The 17,866-nt window shown below is 46.5% G+C and overlaps 2 protein-coding genes across 14 annotated transcripts in view; one reads left to right on the top strand and one right to left on the bottom strand.

Moving 5' to 3' along the window:
- RELCH (RAB11 binding and LisH domain, coiled-coil and HEAT repeat containing) overlaps positions 1-16,584 on the bottom strand; it is a 124,635-nt gene extending 108,051 nt beyond the window's left edge. For all 6 annotated transcript variants that reach the window (XM_050939868.1, XM_050939869.1, XM_050939872.1 and 3 more), the window contains exon 1: positions 15,886-16,584. In XM_050939868.1, coding sequence (XP_050795825.1) covers positions 15,886-16,369 — 484 coding nt within the window. In that variant the 5' untranslated portion in view covers positions 16,370-16,584. The remainder of the gene's footprint in view (positions 1-15,885) is intronic.
- Positions 16,585-16,973: 389 nt separating this feature from the next.
- The window catches only part of PIGN (phosphatidylinositol glycan anchor biosynthesis class N), a 187,621-nt gene continuing 186,728 nt past the window's right edge, over positions 16,974-17,866 (top strand). For 5 of the 8 annotated variants that reach the window (XR_007772540.1, XM_050939911.1, XM_050939908.1 and 2 more), the window contains exon 1: positions 17,585-17,672. The gene's annotated coding sequence lies outside the window, so the exon portion shown is untranslated. Of the gene's footprint in view, positions 17,090-17,584; positions 17,673-17,866 lie in introns of those variants that run through there. The other 3 variants (XM_050939909.1, XM_050939910.1, XM_050939914.1) reach the window with 3 other exon arrangements.

Genomic DNA, 17,866 nt, shown 5'->3' with positions numbered 1-17,866 from the left:
CCCGGAGGAGGCTAGCCAGTCGCAGCAAATGGAAGCTGATGTTGAGGAGGAAGCGGAGGATCATGCTCGGGGTAAGTAGATTTCTATGTTTTGGGAGAGGAGGATTTTGGTTATGGCTGCCTGCATGCATGCCTAAACGTGGAATAGCCCATTGATTTGATCTATCATGTCTCTGTAATCTGCCTCGGTAATCTCTTGAAATGTTTCTGCAAGAGCATTTGCAATTTGCTTTCTCAAATCGATCGGGAGAGCCACCGTGGTCCCTGTCCCGGTCAGGCTAACTCGTCCGATCCACTGTGCAGCGACGGGGTGGGGGGACCATGGCTGCACACAGGCAAGCTGCACAGGGGCCAGGGCAGTATCCACATTCCTGTAGAAGACCCTCCCTCTCTTCCCAGGTAACACGCAGCAGTGATATGTCTGGCAGTAGGAAACCCTGTTGAGAGTTTAGGGGTAATTGAGTGCAGGGCGCCAGATTCGCGGTTCCCCAGCCCATGGCGCTCTGTTTTCTCCCCCACTCCCTTCCCAGCATGTAGGCAGCCCCGCAGTGTGCTCCCGTGTTTCCCACTCCCCCTCCCAGCACGTAGGCAGCCACGCGGTGTGCTCCGGTGTTCCCCGGCCCCCCCTCCAAGCAGGTATCCTTCCCCGCGTTGTGCTCTGGTGTTCCCCGACCCCCATCCAAGCAGGCATCCAGCCACGCGGTGTGCTCCGGTGTTCCCTGACCCCCCTCCCCAAGCAGGTATCCTTCCCCGCGTTGTGCTCTGGTGTTCCCCGACCCCCATCCAAGCAGGCACCCAGCCCCGCGGTGTGCTCCGGTGTTCCCCGACCCCCCCTCCAAGCAGGTATCCTTCCCCGCGTTGTGCTCTGGTGTTCCCCGACCCCCATCCAAGCAGGCATCCAGCCACGCGGTGTGCTCCGGTGTTCCCCGACCCCCCCCTCCAAACAGGTATCCTTCCCCGCGTTGTGCTCTGGTGTTCCCCGACCCCCATCCAAGCAGGCACCCAGCCCCGCATTGTGCTCTGGTGTTCCCCAATCCCCCTCCAAGCAGGCATCCAGCCCCGCGGTGTGCTCCCGTGTTTCCCACCCCCCCTCCCAGCACGTAGGCAGCCACGCGGTGTGCTCTGGTGTTCCCCGACCCCCATCCAAGCAGGCGTCCAGCACCGCGTTTCCACACCCCCCCCCAACCGTCAGGACGGCGTGAACGCGGACCAAAGAAACCCCCCCCCCCCCAAAGCAGCTAGCTCACCACCTTCCTGTTCACTACTGTCCCTTCTTCAGGACACCAGCTACCCCCTGTACCCATTGCTGATAAACCCCAGTGACCCAGTGGTCAATTCCCACTCCCAAGGGGAAATCGGGGCAAAACCACTCACCTCATTTCTTGCCATGACTTAGCTTGCCTGCCCTCTCTGTGTTATGTGAGGTATGTGAGAAGGATGCTACCAAAAGTCTCAAAAGTCCTTCAAACTGTGATAATAAACAATGATGCCTCTGTGTATTACATGGTTCTATCTCTGTTTTCTAGGGACCTTGACTACTGCAGCCATATCACCGGCCTCACGTAGGTTGCAGAACTTGAGACGGAATCCTAGGAAATCAAAAGAGGAATTGATCAAGTCTGTTATGAGCCACTACAACAGAGAAAGTAGGAATACAGAGGAATGGAGAGAGAAGACGTATGAATGGAGAAGCAGTGTACAGGACTGGAGAAAGTGTACATGAATGGAGAAAGAGTGTACATGAATGGAGGCAAACAGAAAGCAGGAGAAAGGAATTGTCTGCCAAAAAAACCACAAAGCAGATGATAAGCCTCCTGTCTCGCCAAACTGAGTCTTTCGAGTCTCTTGTAGCCATGCAGACAAATATGTACCGTGGTAACCCACAGCCTTCCCAAAGACCTCTTCCTTGTTCCCCGGTCTTTCCACAAAACAGCTTTCTCCAGCAGCCAGTTCCATATTATCCCCAGCTGCCCCCAACACCTATAAGATCACCTACCAGCCCTGATAACTATAATTCTTACCCTGTTCACTCCACCCCCACTGTTCTGCAGCATAGTAACGCTGAAGTGCAGCAGACAGGGAATATTGATCAAAATAGGACATATTAAAACCTGTAAATGTACAGTCCACCACCCCTACCTCCTTGCCTGTTATGTACTGTTTGTTGAATAAAGGTTTTTCTTTATATTTCTTTCACTACGTTTTATTGTTGCTGGAAGTGGGAAATATTACACAGCAAGGTAAAGCAAAGCACATCAAATGCATCAAACATTACTGTTGGCTCTCAGCATCAAATTGCTCCCTTAAAGCATCCCTAATCCTTGAAGCCCTTTCCTGGGCCTCCCTATTAGCCCTGCTCTCTGGCTGAGCAAACTCATCCTCCAGGCATCGAACCTCGGAAGTCCATTCCTCACTGAATCTTTCACCCTTCCCTTCACAAATATTATGGAGGATGCAGCACGCGGATATAACTGCGGTGATGCTGCTTTCCATCAAATCTAGCTTCCCATTAAGACAGCGCCAGCGAGCTTTCAAACGGCCAAAAGCACACTCCACAGTCATTCTGCACCGGCTCAGCCTGTAGTTGAACCGGTCCTTGCTCCTGTCAAGCTTCCCTGTATATGGTTTCATAAGCCATGGCATTAAGGGGTAAGCAGGGTCTCCAAGGATCACAGTGGGCATTTCCACGTCCCCTACTGTGATCTTGCGGTCTGGGAAAAAAGTCCCGGCCCTCAGCCTCCTGAACAGGGCACTGTTCCAAAATATGCATGCACCGTGCACCTTTCCAGGCCATTCTGAGTAAATGCCAGTGAAACGCCCACGGTGATCCACAAGCACTTGCAGAACCACGGAGAAATACCCCTTGCGATTAACATACTCTGATGCCAGGTGGGGTGGTGACAAAATAGAAATATGAGTCCCATCTATTGCCCCTCCACAGTTAGGGAACCCCATTTCTGCAAAGCCATCTACAATGTCCTGCACGTTCCCAAGAGTCACGGTTCTTCTTAGCAGGGTGCGATTAATGGCCCTGCAAACTTGCTTCAGCACCATTCCAACGGTAGACTTTCCCACTCCAAACTGGTTCGCCACCTATCTGAAGCAGTCTGGAGTTGCCAGCTTCCAGATTGCAATAGCCACCCGCTTCTCCACAGGCAGGGCAGCTCTAAATCTCGTGTCCCTGCCCCGCAGGGTAGGGGCGAGCTCAGCACACAGTGCCATGAAAGTGGCTTTTCTCATCCGAAAGTTCTGCGGCCACTGCTCGTCATCCCAGGATTGCAGGACGATTTGATCCCACCACTGAGTGCTGGTTTCCCGAGCCCAAACGCGCCGGTCCACGGAGCTGAGCATGTCTGTTACTGCCACAAGCAATGTACTGTCTTCACAGTGAGGCGATTCAATATCATCGTCTGACTCCTCACTCTCACTGTCGCTCTCACTCTCACTCTCATTTTGCAGCTGAAGGAATAGCTCCACTGCCAAGCGCGATGTGCTGGCAACATTCATCAATAAGGTCGTCAGCTGCTCAGGATCCATTTATAAAAAAAATCGCAGAAAAGGCGCTGTACAATCACAATGCTGCCACACTGCTCCGAATGTGTACCAAAGCACCACGGGGCATTGGAACAGGAAGCGGAAAGAATCACACTTCCTTCCCCTTCCCACAAGCCACAGCGCCGATATGGGACGAGGTGCTCTGTGGGATCGCCGCCCACAATGCACCACTCCCAACAGCGCTGCAGTGTGGCCACATTTAACACCACTTGCAGCGCTGGTTGCTGTAAGTGTGGCCACTCTGCAGCACTGGCCCTATACAGCTGTACTAACACAGCTGTAACAACCAGCGCTGCAAAATTGTAGATGTAGACATACCCGACGTCTAGAGTGAGTAGGCTTCAATTCAACTAACTTTAAAGTACAGCAGCAGACATTTGCTCAGTGTTTCTTACAGACAAATATGAAAAAAGTCCCTGCTCTAAACAATCTTCATATTAAAGAAAGTTCAACCTGGTGTGTACTCAGTAATAACTTCTTACATTAAAGATGAGACAAGGTGGGTGAGGTAATATATCTTATTGGACCAACTTCTGTTGGTGTGAGAGACAAACTTTTGAGCTAAGTGCAAAAGCTGATCTCTCTCACCAATAGCAGTTAGTTCAAAAAGATATTACTGCACCGACTGTGTCTCTCTAGCATCCCGGGACCAACACAGCTCCAATACTGCATCCTTTAAAGATGCAAAGTTTGTACGTAAGTTTCTAGTACTTCATATTCTTTATCACTGCAGAGACAAAACAGCTTTTGAGAATGCAAACTGAATTCCATTCTAGCACAAACAGATTTCTTATCTAAATTCCAATTACAGAGCCAAACTTTGAGCAATCCCAGTGAAACACAGGGTAGAATTTGTATAACTATTGATGCACATGCCGGAGACAGCACAGCTTGATGAAGAACGCACACTGTGTTTGTAGGTCTAGCAGTCAGAAAGAACATCTTTTCTCTTGTAAGCACAACAGATGTCTCAGGGCCATTAAACTCGGAACTCTCCTGCTCCGAGTTGTTTGTCAGACTATAATCACAACTTAACAATTTTACAAAATGTTTCAGTTCTTTTAACAAATATGATATCCAAAAAGATTTTAGCTCCCCTCCCCTTAAAATATAAAAAATCATACTAACGATGTAACTGAATATTGGAGATTGAGTTGTCCAACATACATTATTTTGGGCAACTGATTGAAAAGTTTAACATTTAGAAATATATAAATTAATTTTTTCATCCCTGGCTATAAAACTCATCTACTGCTTCTATTACACCATCCAAGAGCAGTGCAAGTATGGTGTCACTACACAAAGCTTTGTTTTGGAAAGAGAAAAATAATGGCAAAAATAGTTCCTCTCATTCTGGAAAATGACTAGGCAGTATGTCATTAGTTTCTAACTTTCTCAAAGTTTTACTTCACATGAAATTTCACATAAGTGTTCTAAAAGGGAGCAATATTTCCGCCCGTGAAATAATACCAGTGCTTTTATCCCAGTAGTTCCTAAGCTTTCACTGTAGCAACCCATGTGCGATGGGTTGGTGAGCAGGCACGCCTCTGCCAAGTCTCTTCATGTTATGCCCAACACAGTGCCACCATCTCTACTCTCTTCTGTCTCCCCCACTGTAGTTATAAAAATTATTAGCTACTCAGGCACAAAGATGACCAAGGATGACATGAACTACCCTGGCCTTGCCTGGATGTAACTGAGGTGTACTGTGCAGAAGCCTCAATTGGATGCTGCAATGTAGTTTTTTAACCAGGCAGCACCGAAGTACTAGGCATACAGAGTCAGCATTTCTTCCACAGATGGAAATTCTGGGATATGTGGGGCAACAGTAAAAAATGTTACAGTTGCTCCCAAGAGTAAGAGGTAGGGAGAGATGCACATCAGACAGTAAATGTTGCAAAATATAAGTCTGTAGGTTGCTTTTAGGGGTTATTTGTCAAGTCTCTTTTTTCAAATTTTGCCATTAAACAAGCAGCAGCACAAGTAAATGTCTTCCTGTAACTTTGCCACACTGCCAAAAGCAATGCATGTAGTTATCTATGACTCATTTCACTGCAACAGATCATATTTTGAAGTTGCTATGTTTCAGAATTCTACCTAATTGCTGTCAATAGAAATTTTATTTTTCACATCATAAGAATCAATGCTTGAAGTGAGGTGTTATTTTGGATCTGTGGATAAATGTACTTGTTATGAGTGTGGAGTTGCCAATGTTGGGAGAAAAACGATTGAGTTATGTAAATAGTATTTGGATACTCAGAGGCACTTTTTTTTTTTTGGTGTGTTGCAAAAGACCAGGCATCTGTCAACCATTCTTTACTCTTTCACCATGCCATGCCCCACTCACACACAATTCATCATACACTATGCTATATATTCCTTCAAGTGAAAAGTGATGTTTGTTCACGTAGAATAACTTTTAGAATTGCATTATTTCTTCTATTAATTCTTATGTCTTTATGTTTAGTTTACTTTTCAAGAATTTGTAATTTACCACTTTATGTTTACTTTAACAAGTTCAAATACTGCAAAATAAACCTTCTTGATATTAAAATCTTTCACTTATTAAACAAATAAAAAAAAAGGTTCCTGAGAATCTGTGAATAAAATACTGTGAACAATACAAATAATAATATGTGGATAGCATCCACAACAAGTTTCACAAAACTGAAGGGAGAGGGCATCTTCCTGTTCAAGCAGCACTGTTTCTCCATGGTCACTGACTTCCGCCCAATTCTAGCTGCCTATTTTCTAAAAATCTTCCAACTCGCAATCATATTTTAAAAGAAGGCTGACAAGATCCTATGTCACCTCCCCCTACCACACCTGCTCCCTTGCAACCTGGAGATTACTTGCAGTTCTCTTAACCCCTAAGCCTGGTTCAGTATGCTCATTCGCTCCCACTGGCTGACTTCTCTTGATCATTCCTTTGAATTTCTTCTTTAAAATTCCCTCAGATTCCTTCCCCTCAAAAATATAATCATGTTGTTGTCATGCCATCATAAAAAAAAACACCCTTGAACCCACCTGCCCCTTCAGCTACTTTCTCCTTTCATCTCTAAACTCACTGGAATGTGTCTTATACAACTGTTGCCTCAAATTCTTCTACTACAACTACTGTGGCCAGGTTTTTGACCAGAAAGTCTGGTCGAAAAGGGGACCTGACAGAGTCTGGTCAGATATACTGACTGGACACCCAAAGTCTGATTACCGCAAGCAGAGGAGGTGCTGGGCCATCACCTGTTCCAGCCCCTGCTCAGCCGGGGCCACCTCCTACCTTCGTCTGGTGGCTGCAGCTCCCAGCCTTGGTTCTGCAGGCAAGTACCTCCTAACCTGGGTGGTTGTGGTGGTGGGGTGAAAGTGGGAGGCAAAAAGCAACTGGGGCCGGGGGAGAGGAGTGGATGGGAGCAGGGCCTCAGGGGAAGAGGCAGTGTCGGATTTTTAAATATTACTGAGTCGGCAACCCAACCTCCAAAACCCTGGTCTTCCAGTCATCCCCAAAACCCTGGTCTTCCAGTCATCTCCTTGTAAATGTACGTCAATTTAAACTTGACAGGTTTTGACAGTGTTTTCCCACCACTAGATAACGCTATCTGTATAACAGTCACTCAGGTTCATAACTTTGCTTCTATGTCTGAATTTTCCCTCTTAGGGTATGTCTATGCTGCAATGTAAGCCCAGGGTTAGTAGAACTCAAGTTAGCAGACCCTAGGTTTGTTAACCTAGGGCCTGAGTATTTACACTCATTTGTAATCCCAGGTTAGGGATTGTTGAACCCTGGGTCCCTACCTGGGTCTCCAGTATCTACACTGCATTGAGTGGGCCCAAGTGCAACCATACACATCCTCAGATTTCCTAGCGTCCTCCTAAAATGTGGCCACTCGAGTCCTTTGTTTGTAGCACAGCGTGGAAAAACTTGACTGTCCATCAAACTTGACTGTTCAGAGGACAAAGGAGGTTGGCCCGTGAGATTTTTGGAGGACTCACACAGCAAGAGTCCAGTGGGCTGCATCTACACTGCAAAGCAATAGGAGTTAGAACCCCAGGTCGAGTCTTGATTCAGGGTTGGACCTGTGATGTGTGTATAGACAGGAGGGAGGTTTAGGCTTGAACCTGAATTCAAACTCTGGGCTTACACAGCAGTAGAGGCATACCCTTAAGCCTCACCCACTTCCAGGCCCTCCTGATCCTCAAACCCTCTGCAGGTCCATTCAAAATACTGCTGAGACTGTTCTGAAATGCCTCCCTCTCTTTCACAACAGCATCAAATTCAAGACTCTTATCCTCACCTTTTAAACACTGCACCTTTCTCAATTCTGTCCTTTATTTATTTTATTACACTGTCTCCAACCCCCTCTGCTCTGCCAGTAATGCCAACCTCAATTCCCCATTTATTCACTTCTCTCACAAGCACCTTCTCACATTTTTCCCCACATGCTGCCCTTTATGAATGAAATGCCCTCCCCAAATGAGTCAATAAAACCCTACTGCTGCTACAATTTCTACAGGAAAATGCCAATTAGACTCATCGGCTTTAAGGTCAGAAGGGACCATCATGATCATCTAGTGTGACCACCTGCATATTGCCAGCCAGAGAATCTCACCCATTCACTCCTGTAATGGACCCATAACCTCTGGCTGAGTTACTGAAGTCCTCAAACCATGATTTAAAGACTTCACATTACAGAGAATGAACCATTTACATTAATTTAAACCTGCAGTTGATCCATTCCCCATGCTGCAGAGGACAGCGAAAAGCCCCCAGGGTCTCTGCCAATCTGACCCTGGGGAAAATTCCTTCTCAACCCCAAATATGGCTATCAGTTAGACTCTGAGCATGTGGGCAAGACCCACCAGCCAGACACCTGGGAAACAGGATCCTCTCCATCTAGTGTCCCCTCACTAGCCCTTGGAGGTATTTGCTGTTAGGTGCTTGTGGGATAAGTGGACAAATAGGGAACTGAGGCTGGCATTATTGGCAGTCCCATCATGTCATCCCCTCCATAAACTTATCAAGCTCAGTCTTGAAGCTGAGGTTTTTTTCCTCCTGCACTATACCCCCTTGAAGGCTGTTCCAAAACTTGACTCATCTGATGGTTAGAAACCTTCACCTAATTTCAAGCCTAAGCTTGTTGATGGCCAGTTTATATCCATTTGTTCTTGTGTCCACATTGGCACTTCATTTAAAGAACTCCTCTCCTTCCCTGACATTATTGAGCCATCATAGCTCTCCTCAGTCTTCTTTTGGTTAGGCTAAACAAGCCATGCTCCTTGAGTCTCCTCTCATTAGGTAAGTTTTCCATTCCCCAGATCATCCTAAGCCCTTCTATGCCCCGTTCCAGTTTGAATCATCCTAGTAGCCCTTCTCTACACCTGTTCCAGTTGAATTCATCTTTCTTAAAGATGGGAGATCAGAACTGCACACAGTATTCCAGGTGTGATCTCAGCAGTTGTGTATAACGGTACTAATACTTCCCTGTCTCAACTGGAAATACCTCTCCTGATACATCCTAGCACTGAATTAGCCTTTTTCATGGCTGCATCACACTGGCAGCTTAGTCATCCTGTGATCAACCAATACACTCAGGTTTTTCTCTCCTTTGTTACTTCCACCTCCTGATATATCCCCAGCTTATAGCAAAAATTCTTTTTGTTAGTCCCTAAATGCATGACTTTGCACTATTAAATTTCATTCCATTTGTATTATTCCACTTTATAAAGTTGTCCAAATCTTCTTGTATGATATTCCAGTCCTCCTCCATATTTGCAGTATCTCTTAATTTTGTGTCATCTACAAATTTTATTAGCATACTCTAATAGGTTGCTGATGCAATGACAAGTGTCCATCATTGTTATCTTCATCTGCTCCTTTTTCCTTTGACTGTTACACCCACTTTCTATAGCTTAACTTTAGACTGTTAACTCTTTGGAGAGGAAACTTTTTACTATATATTTGTACAATGCCTAGCACAATAAAGCAATTATTACAATTATGTACTCGTCTCAAACACTTTGCCTATGATTTAGGTTTGAGAACTGTTACTAGAAAGTGTCCAGAAAAAGACTCTTTTCTTCTTACAGCATATTCACACCTTTCTTGCTTTCTTTCATCGTTTTCTGTACCACTTTCATCGTTTTCAGTACCACTCATTTGGAGTTCAGAGGCTAAGGTCCGATCTAACCATAAAATGTAGCTGGACACAGCTATGTCAGTCAGAGATGCTGCATGTATAAAATTATAGAAGTAAAGTTAGCGTATTGGTTAAGGAAATATGTGTGTTGTAAAGAAGGGCCCTGACTAGAAGGAAGGCCTTGAAAAGAATGAATTATAAGGTCGAAAAGAATGAAATAGGGAGGACATCTGGTTCAAAAAATAACTAATGAATAGGGGGAAGTTTTGAAAAAGAAGGCCGCTGACTGACAGGGGTGACTGCAGATGGTTTTAAATTAAAACAAAGAATCTGTTTTAAAATGAGCCAACACAGCCCTTCCCCAAACCACACAGTACTGTTAAAACCTATATAAACCCAGGGTGCAAAGAAAAACTGTTGGTTAGCAGGAAGGCGGGGAAGAGATAAAGAGGAAGAGCTTTGGGAAAAAAGGAGTTTGTAAATCTTATCTGGATTAAGACTGGAAAAAAGGGTGAACTGATTCAAACTGATTTAAACAACAATTGAAAAAGCAGTTTAAAGAATTTACTGAATGGAATTGGTGTTAACAGCCTGTATTTGTTTGTAGTAGATTTAATAACTCATAATATTGCCATATTCTGAAATGACTGTTGGAAAATGCATACAAATTTCACTTTAGGGGAGAAGGAGCAGAAAAAAAAACCTGTCCCTTGTTTTAAAATTTAAAACTGTAAAGATTTGGCAGTTTTGCATAGCCATGACCATATGAAACCTGCTGGTAGTTTTTAGGATTCCAGCTGGTTCAAACATTACAGGCTGAATGCTCTCTGGGCTCTTTGTTGAAAGAATACATCAAACATCACTGAAGAGCACAGTTTTTCCACACAGTCAGTATTATTTCTTGACTTGCTGTTCTCAAGGTACAGTGGTGTTAAGATTCAGGAATCGGAAATGGAATTTTATGTAAACTCAGTATGCCTCAATTGATATTGCAGTGCTGCTGCAGAGAAGACTGTGGGTGCAAAATTATTTTGAGTTTGCTTGGGTGTGAGCACTGTTACACAGCTTCAAAACCAATCAGAGGACTGTAAAGGGTAATGAAGCTTTGTAAAGCATTAAAGTGAAGCCCTTAGTGGTGTACCTCAAGTAACAGAGTTAGCTCTACATTCATGTAGGTATCTTCATTAACAATCTGGAAAGGGCAGGGTTGCTGCAAAGAATGTCTGCATCTGAATTTCTAATAGTACCATTGTTTCTATTTCATTGTTTACAGCCACATCCTAATACACTGTTGCTGCCTGATAACGAAGAACACTATTTCAGAAATATATAAAACAGCAACCATTTGAATATTAATTGTCTTTGGGAGTTCTATTTGACCAGTTTCAGGTGAAGTCAGAGCAAGTTTCTGAAAACTCAAAAGCTCCCATCTTTTTTATGGTCATTATTAAATGAACTATTCCATGAACTAATATCCCGAACTTTGCTCCATAGGCTACCAGTGGTTCGTAAAGTATTTGCTGGTGAACAATGGACAGGTTACTGGCCACAGGCTACTTACTAGCTGTCTTTTCCAGCTGCTATTTTGCATTAAAAAAGTTAAAGTGATTATCCTAACAGTAGTCTTCCATATAAGGTTGACTGGGCTATTCTGAGCGGAATAATTTCTTAGTTACGAAAAGAAACATGAAAAAAACCAAATTCCATTGCATACCTAATCTTTGGATCGTTAAATGGATATTTGTTCAGTGAGTAAATGATTACTGAGGCCCTCAATCTTATTCTATATACATGTATATTATAAAGCAGGGGTAGGCAACCTATGGCATCCGTGCAGAAGACGGCATACAAGCTGATTTTCAGTGGCACTCACACTGCCCAGGTCCTGGCCACTGTTCTGGGGGGCTCTGCATTTTAATTTAAATTTTAAATGAAGCTTCTTAAACATTTTGAAACCTTATTTACTTTACATACAACAATAGTTTAGTCATATATTATAGACTTATAGAAAGAAACCTTCTAAAAAGATTAAAATGTATTACTAGCATGTGAAACCATACATTAGAGTGAATAAATGAAGACTCGGCGCACCACTTCTGAAAGGCTGCCGATCCCTGTTATAAAGCCTTGCCTCATTCCATACAAAGCCTCACAGACTGCAGAAGAGATGCACACTGAGAAATTCCACTCAACTTTCTTAGGTACTCCGTTACATCACCAATAAAACACTGAGATTGCTACAGAATGAGAAATTCACTTAACTTGTATAATATGTGTTGAACATTTGAGGGTTGGTAAAATATATCCAGTTGAAATTTAAAAATCAGTGCATAAGCAAAGTACCTTTTTAACCCTAATAAATTTGGCCAAGTTGAAACACATTTTTCAAATGGATCACCAAACATGAGTGATTTAGGCCTGGTCTACAACTAAAATTTAGATTGACCTAGCTACATCACCTGAGTGTGAAAAACCTCACACCCTGAAAGACCTAATTAAGCTACTGTAACCTCCAGGGTGTACATTGCTAGGCCAGTGGAAGAATTTTCTCAACCTAGCTACTGCCTCTCAGAGTGCTGGATTAACTACTGAATGCAAAATCCTCTTCCACTGCCTTGGCGGGTGTCTTCACTATCACACTACAGCAGCACACCTGCAGCACCAAAGATGTGCAATTGTATCACAAACATAGCTTTAGAGACACAAGTCTACTCTACACTAGGGACCTATATCAGTACACCTACGTAGCTCAGGGTGTGAAAAACCTACACCCTGAGTTATGTAGCTATAGTGACCTAACCTCTTGTGTACAGTGCTCTGTTGGCCAGAGAGCTTCTCTCGTTGAAATAGCTACTGCCTCTTTAAGGAGGTGGATTAACTACGCTAACAGAAGAATTCTCTCCCATTGGCTTAGAGTAGTGGTTCTCAACCTATTTACCACTGTGGATCGCATATACAGCTCTATGTGTGGTTCGTGGGCCAGATCCACACAATACATGTACTACCTGAATTGTTCTGAGGCTGCCACGTGGGCCACAGCTGTGTGCTGATCAGGCCACAAGCAACCTGCGGGTTGAGAACCATTGGTTTAGAGCAGTGTTCCCCGACCTTTAACGTGGCCGGCAGATGAGCATCCACCAAAATGCCAACAAGTGGCAACGTCAATAGACGTCGCCGCTGACAAGCAGCATCCAGAGGCCTCGCTGCCAAAAATTGGTGGCATTTCTGTGGCAATGCCTCTGGATGACGCTGCTGTCAGCAGCATTTCAGTGGATGCTTGTCTGCTGGGGAGTATGCGGGCGCACATAGATGCCCCGGCAGGCGCCATGGCAGCCGCGGGCACCACGTTGGGGATCACTGGTTTAGAGTGTCATCATTAAAGTGCTACAGAGGTGCAGCTGTGTTGATGCAACATTTTAAGTGCAAACATGCTCTCAATTTCTACATCAACACATGTCTACACTTGGAGTCACCACTGTAGTGCTTCAAGATTCTTCAGTCACTCTAGTTAATCCACCTCATTAAGAGGTAGTAGCTAGGTCAACAGAAGAATTCTTCCACTGACCTAATGCTGTCTATACTTGAAGGGTTGGGGTGGGGTGGAGGATTAGGCTAATTGAGCAATGTAGCTGTGCCAACTTTTTAGTGTAGGCCTGGCCAGAGGCATTAAAGGGCTCTCTTAAATTAGCTCAAAATGCTATTGTTATCTCTTTAGCTAGTCTTTTTCAGCATCTTCTAGAAGGTCTGCTCTCAGAGCACTAAAGCCCAGGAAAGGAAATCTAAAGCTGCTACTCACCCATACTTGGCTCCCCTCTAACTCAGATCTCCTGCAAGTGAAGCTACCTGGCCTAAACCTAGAAATTAGATCTAATTACATTGTCAAGGGCTATGAAAAATTGGGCATCCCGAGCAGTTAAGTCAACCTAACCCCCAGTGTGGATGCAGCTAGGTCAATGGAAGAATTCTTCTGATGGCCTCACTACCACATCTTGGAGATGAATTAACTCTGGCAAGTCTATGCTGAAAAGTTACATTGACATGGCTGTGTCTCAGAGGTGTGAAAAATCCATACCCCTGGAAACGCAGTTAAACCAACATAGTCTTTAGTGTAAACTGTGTTGGGGCAATGGAAGAATTCCTCCATCAATTCAGCTACTGCCTTTCAGGGAGGTGGATTACCTTTAGTGACAGAAGAAACCCTCTTGTTGCTGAAGAAACTCTCTACACTGAAGTGCTACAGTGGTGCAACTGTGCGTCTTAAGTGCAGACATAGTCTACTTCAATGGAAAATCCCCTTCAGTCAATGTAGGAGGCATCTATGCTACAGCATTACATCAACCCAGCTGCAGCACCATAGATATAGCCTAGAATTCCCCCTTCACATCGAGGCAGAAACCCCATACTTGAGAGTTACCAGGTAGGGCTGGGCTTATCTTGCCCAGTAGAAGTTGCCTCTGCTTAACTTTCTGGATAAGACTTATAGTCCATCTAGTCTAGTATTCTATCTCCAACAGTAACCAGATTTCATGTTAACAAAGCAATGAGACTATTAAATCAATTAAGTAATCTGACTAGTTAGACTTCTAAAATGGGCACTTTTTAATCAGATGGAAGTGAATTTAGCATCTATGTGGCCCTAAAGCACAAGTCTTTGTAAAACCCACTAAACTTGTCAAGAAGCATATAAATGTCTTGAATATTTCAAAAATAATATTCAAAAGCAATAATACAATAACTGGGGTGCGATGATAAAATTTTAGATATAATCATGTGTTAGTGTGCTTCTTACAATAAGCAGTACAAGCCCACAAATTTAATTTTTGGGTGGCTGAAGACATTAAATGAAAACCCAAAACCGATGTCCAAAGTTTAAGTCTATAACATGGTTTTGTGCCAGTAATGTTATTTATGAAGGTGCCCCATTATTTGGGAGACATCTTATACACAAGATGTATATTCTTTTGAAATAGAACTAGAACATTTGTATATATCATCCAAGTTTCTATTAACCACAAACACTTTCATCCCTTTAATTTAATATAAAGATTTCAGTAAATCACAAATTAAAAGCCAAGGGACTGAGAGAGAGAGAAAATCATTTCTTCTTATAGGATTCATTTAATCTTTTAGGTAGCTTAAAAACTTGTGTTTTAGACCTCATGTCATCGCCATGAGAGTCTTGATGAAAAGCAGGTATTTTATGTAAGTAATGCAAGTATATTTTCACTTGTTCATCCATAAATAAAGGCAGACAGTGAGACTCGGCAGTAGTAAGGTCTATGACAACTTCCCAAACACTATCTTTGCCCGTCCACTCCCTGGGTACCAACAGGACAAAAAAATCCACCCAATACTGATTATACACATTTCCCTCTGAAACATTTTATAGAAAGATGACAGGACATAGACAGTTGGCTCTCTCTAAACCTGCTAGCACTAATTATGGAAGTCATTGTACTCTGAGATTCAAGAGCTAAGACCCCTGAAACTTAATAAAAGTATTAGAGTATTCCAAATGTTGTTTCTTATGTTGCCAGGGTCAATACATTGACCTTTTCATAGTAAACTTTGACCGATCACGTTGGAAGTTATAGATTTTAGGATCGTCAGTCATAAGCCAAAAAATATTTCCTCCTATTCTCAGTCCAAGGAAAACTCACTCTCAGTGGAACCATGAATGTGTGATCTGACTGGTGTGTCAGATAACAAAAACAAACATGAGTATGGGCCGGAATTAAAGCAGAAATGCCTACCTCTCTCTCTCCCCATAAGAATTGCCATAAAATTAAAATCACACCCAACTCAAAACAAGATGACTTCTACACTAACATAGTTAGAGATTTTCTACTGAGTCCTGCTGACCTTACACTAGAAAATATAATAGCCTGGCTTTAACATTGCTGCACTACTAGCAACCGCCCTCCCATGATCCCGCTTACTTCATCCCCTCCAGTCTCACGCTCCGTCTTTTCCACGGGGCACCTTCTGCGCAGCATCCAACCCTTGTACCCACGCTTATACCAGCGCCCAGGTACGTCAAGCCCCCTACACATCGTTCCCCCAGACACACCTATGTCCAGCCACCAGACATCTCTCCCTCTAGGCCCCTGTCGCACCCCTCCCACCGCCAACTCCTGCCTCGTAGAAACTCCGGCAGGGCACACTTCCCTTCTACCCTGTGGCAAGCGAAGGTCACTTACTGAGCTGCCCGGGGCCGGGCTCCTTGCCGCTGGCTGCCGCTCCCCCCGGCGCCGCGCCGGCAGCTCCCCACAGGCCCGGGGCTCCCCCCGCGGGCGGGGTGCCGCTCTGCCGCTCGAAGTTGCCCGGGTTGGAGAAATAGTCGCGCAGACGGGGCAGCTCGCGGCCGCTCTCCAGCAGCTCCGTGTGCAGCTCCAGCGCCGTCAGCAGGAACTGGTCCCGTAGCAGTTGCGCCGCCAGCGCGTCCACGGGCACCCGGGGGGGCTCTCCTGCGCCGGGCCCGGCCCAGCCGGCCTCCCCGGGGGCCGCCGCCCGCAGACCCGGCAGCACCCCGGGAACCTCCACCGCCGCCTCCTCCTCCTCGTGCTGCTGCGGGGAGAGCGGGCCTCCCAGGCCGGGGTCGTTGCCGCCGCCGTCTCTCGGCTCCTCCTCCTCGGAGTCGCTGAGGAACGGGTTCACGCTGCTGCCTCCGCCCGCCGCCGCCATCTTACAGCGCGACACGGGCCGCGCGGCCACCTCCGCCGGCCTGGCCGGCCCAGCGACACCCCCGGCCCCTGCTGCTGCGGCGCCTCTCCAGCCCCGCAGCGCCGGGACCAGCCCCGGGCGCGCCGCCCCAGTTGCTACTACGGACGCCGCCGCCGCCACTAGCAAGGAAGCAGCCGCTACTCTCTTCCTGTCTCCCGCACCCTCCTCTGCCGGCTTCCGCGTAACAACTCTCGCGAGACTTCCCTATCCAACCACAGGAACGGTTGGGGCCGGAATCGGAGGCTCCGCCCCCTTCCCCTGTCAGGTGGAGGGGGGCCTGAGCCGAGGCCTGGGAAGGGCGAGGTTTAGGGCAAAAGGGGCGGGGCCTACGGGTGACGGAGACACAGGGGAGGCTGGAGCCATAAGGAAATATTGGAGCGATGGGCGGAGTTTATGTTAAGAGGGGCACACAGCGTGGGGAGGGCTGAGCTGGATTAGTAAAGGGGCGGGGCCTGACCTGGCCTGGCCTGACCTGTGGGAGGGGACTGACCTCTTTTGCAAGTGGAAGGGACGCGGCCTGGAGGCGGAAGTGGGGGGGTGGCAACAGCGGGGATCAGTGGTTGGGACGAGAGACAAGCTAGGGGCGGAGCTATCGGCTGCTGGGTCTCGCGAGAGTGTCCGCGAACCCGGAACGGCCTCGTGGGGCGAACATTGATGTCGGTGCGGACAGCCCCTGAGCTAGTAAGTAGCTGTGGGGGCGGCGCTTGCGCAGTTCGCTCCTCTGGTTGGGAGTGGGGCTCCGGAGTGGCTGTGCCTCCTGCTCTGTACCAGCTCAGCCGCGCCGCTGGGCCTCCTGCGCGCTCTGCTGGGCGGGTCGTGCTCGTCCGGGGCGGTGGTTGGCTCGGCCGCTAGCGGCGGGGCGGGGACGAGAGTTGCTGCATGTCCGGATAGCGCCGGGAGGTGGCTGTGCGGCTGATCCCTGCGCGCTGCAGCTCGTCTGGTTTGCGGGCCCAGGCTCATCCCCAGTGTCCCGGTTTATTGCCTCTCAGAGGTGACAACTCTACGGGAGCGGCCAGGGAGCCGGCGCCGAGACACCCTCGTAGCTGCCCTTGGGGGACCGCTGTGCAGAGCCCCGCCGGGTGCCCGGCGCTGGACACGAGCCCTAGGGTCTTGCATGGCAGCGGCCAGACATAACCCCGGGCATGAGTTCTGCCCATGCAGAAGATTCTGGCCCCCGCCCCGCCGCGGATACAGGCAGCCCTGTGATACTGGCAGCCGTGATGGGAAGCGAGGTTACAATGACCAATGATAACTGAGATCCAAGGTGGGTCAAGCAACATTTTTTTATTGGACCAACTTCTGATGGCGAGAGAGACAAGCTTGTCAGCTATGTAGAGCTCTTCCTGTCTGTAGTTTGAGAGCTTGTCTCTTTCACCAGCAGATACTAGTTCACTCACCTTCTCTTTTTAATATTCTGGGACCAACACAGCTCCAACAACAGATGTCCAGAAATCAATA

This window comes from Gopherus flavomarginatus, chromosome 2 (assembly GCF_025201925.1).
Source record: "Gopherus flavomarginatus isolate rGopFla2 chromosome 2, rGopFla2.mat.asm, whole genome shotgun sequence".
NCBI lineage: Eukaryota > Metazoa > Chordata > Testudines > Testudinidae > Gopherus > Gopherus flavomarginatus.
This window is presented reverse-complemented; position numbering and strand designations above follow the sequence as displayed.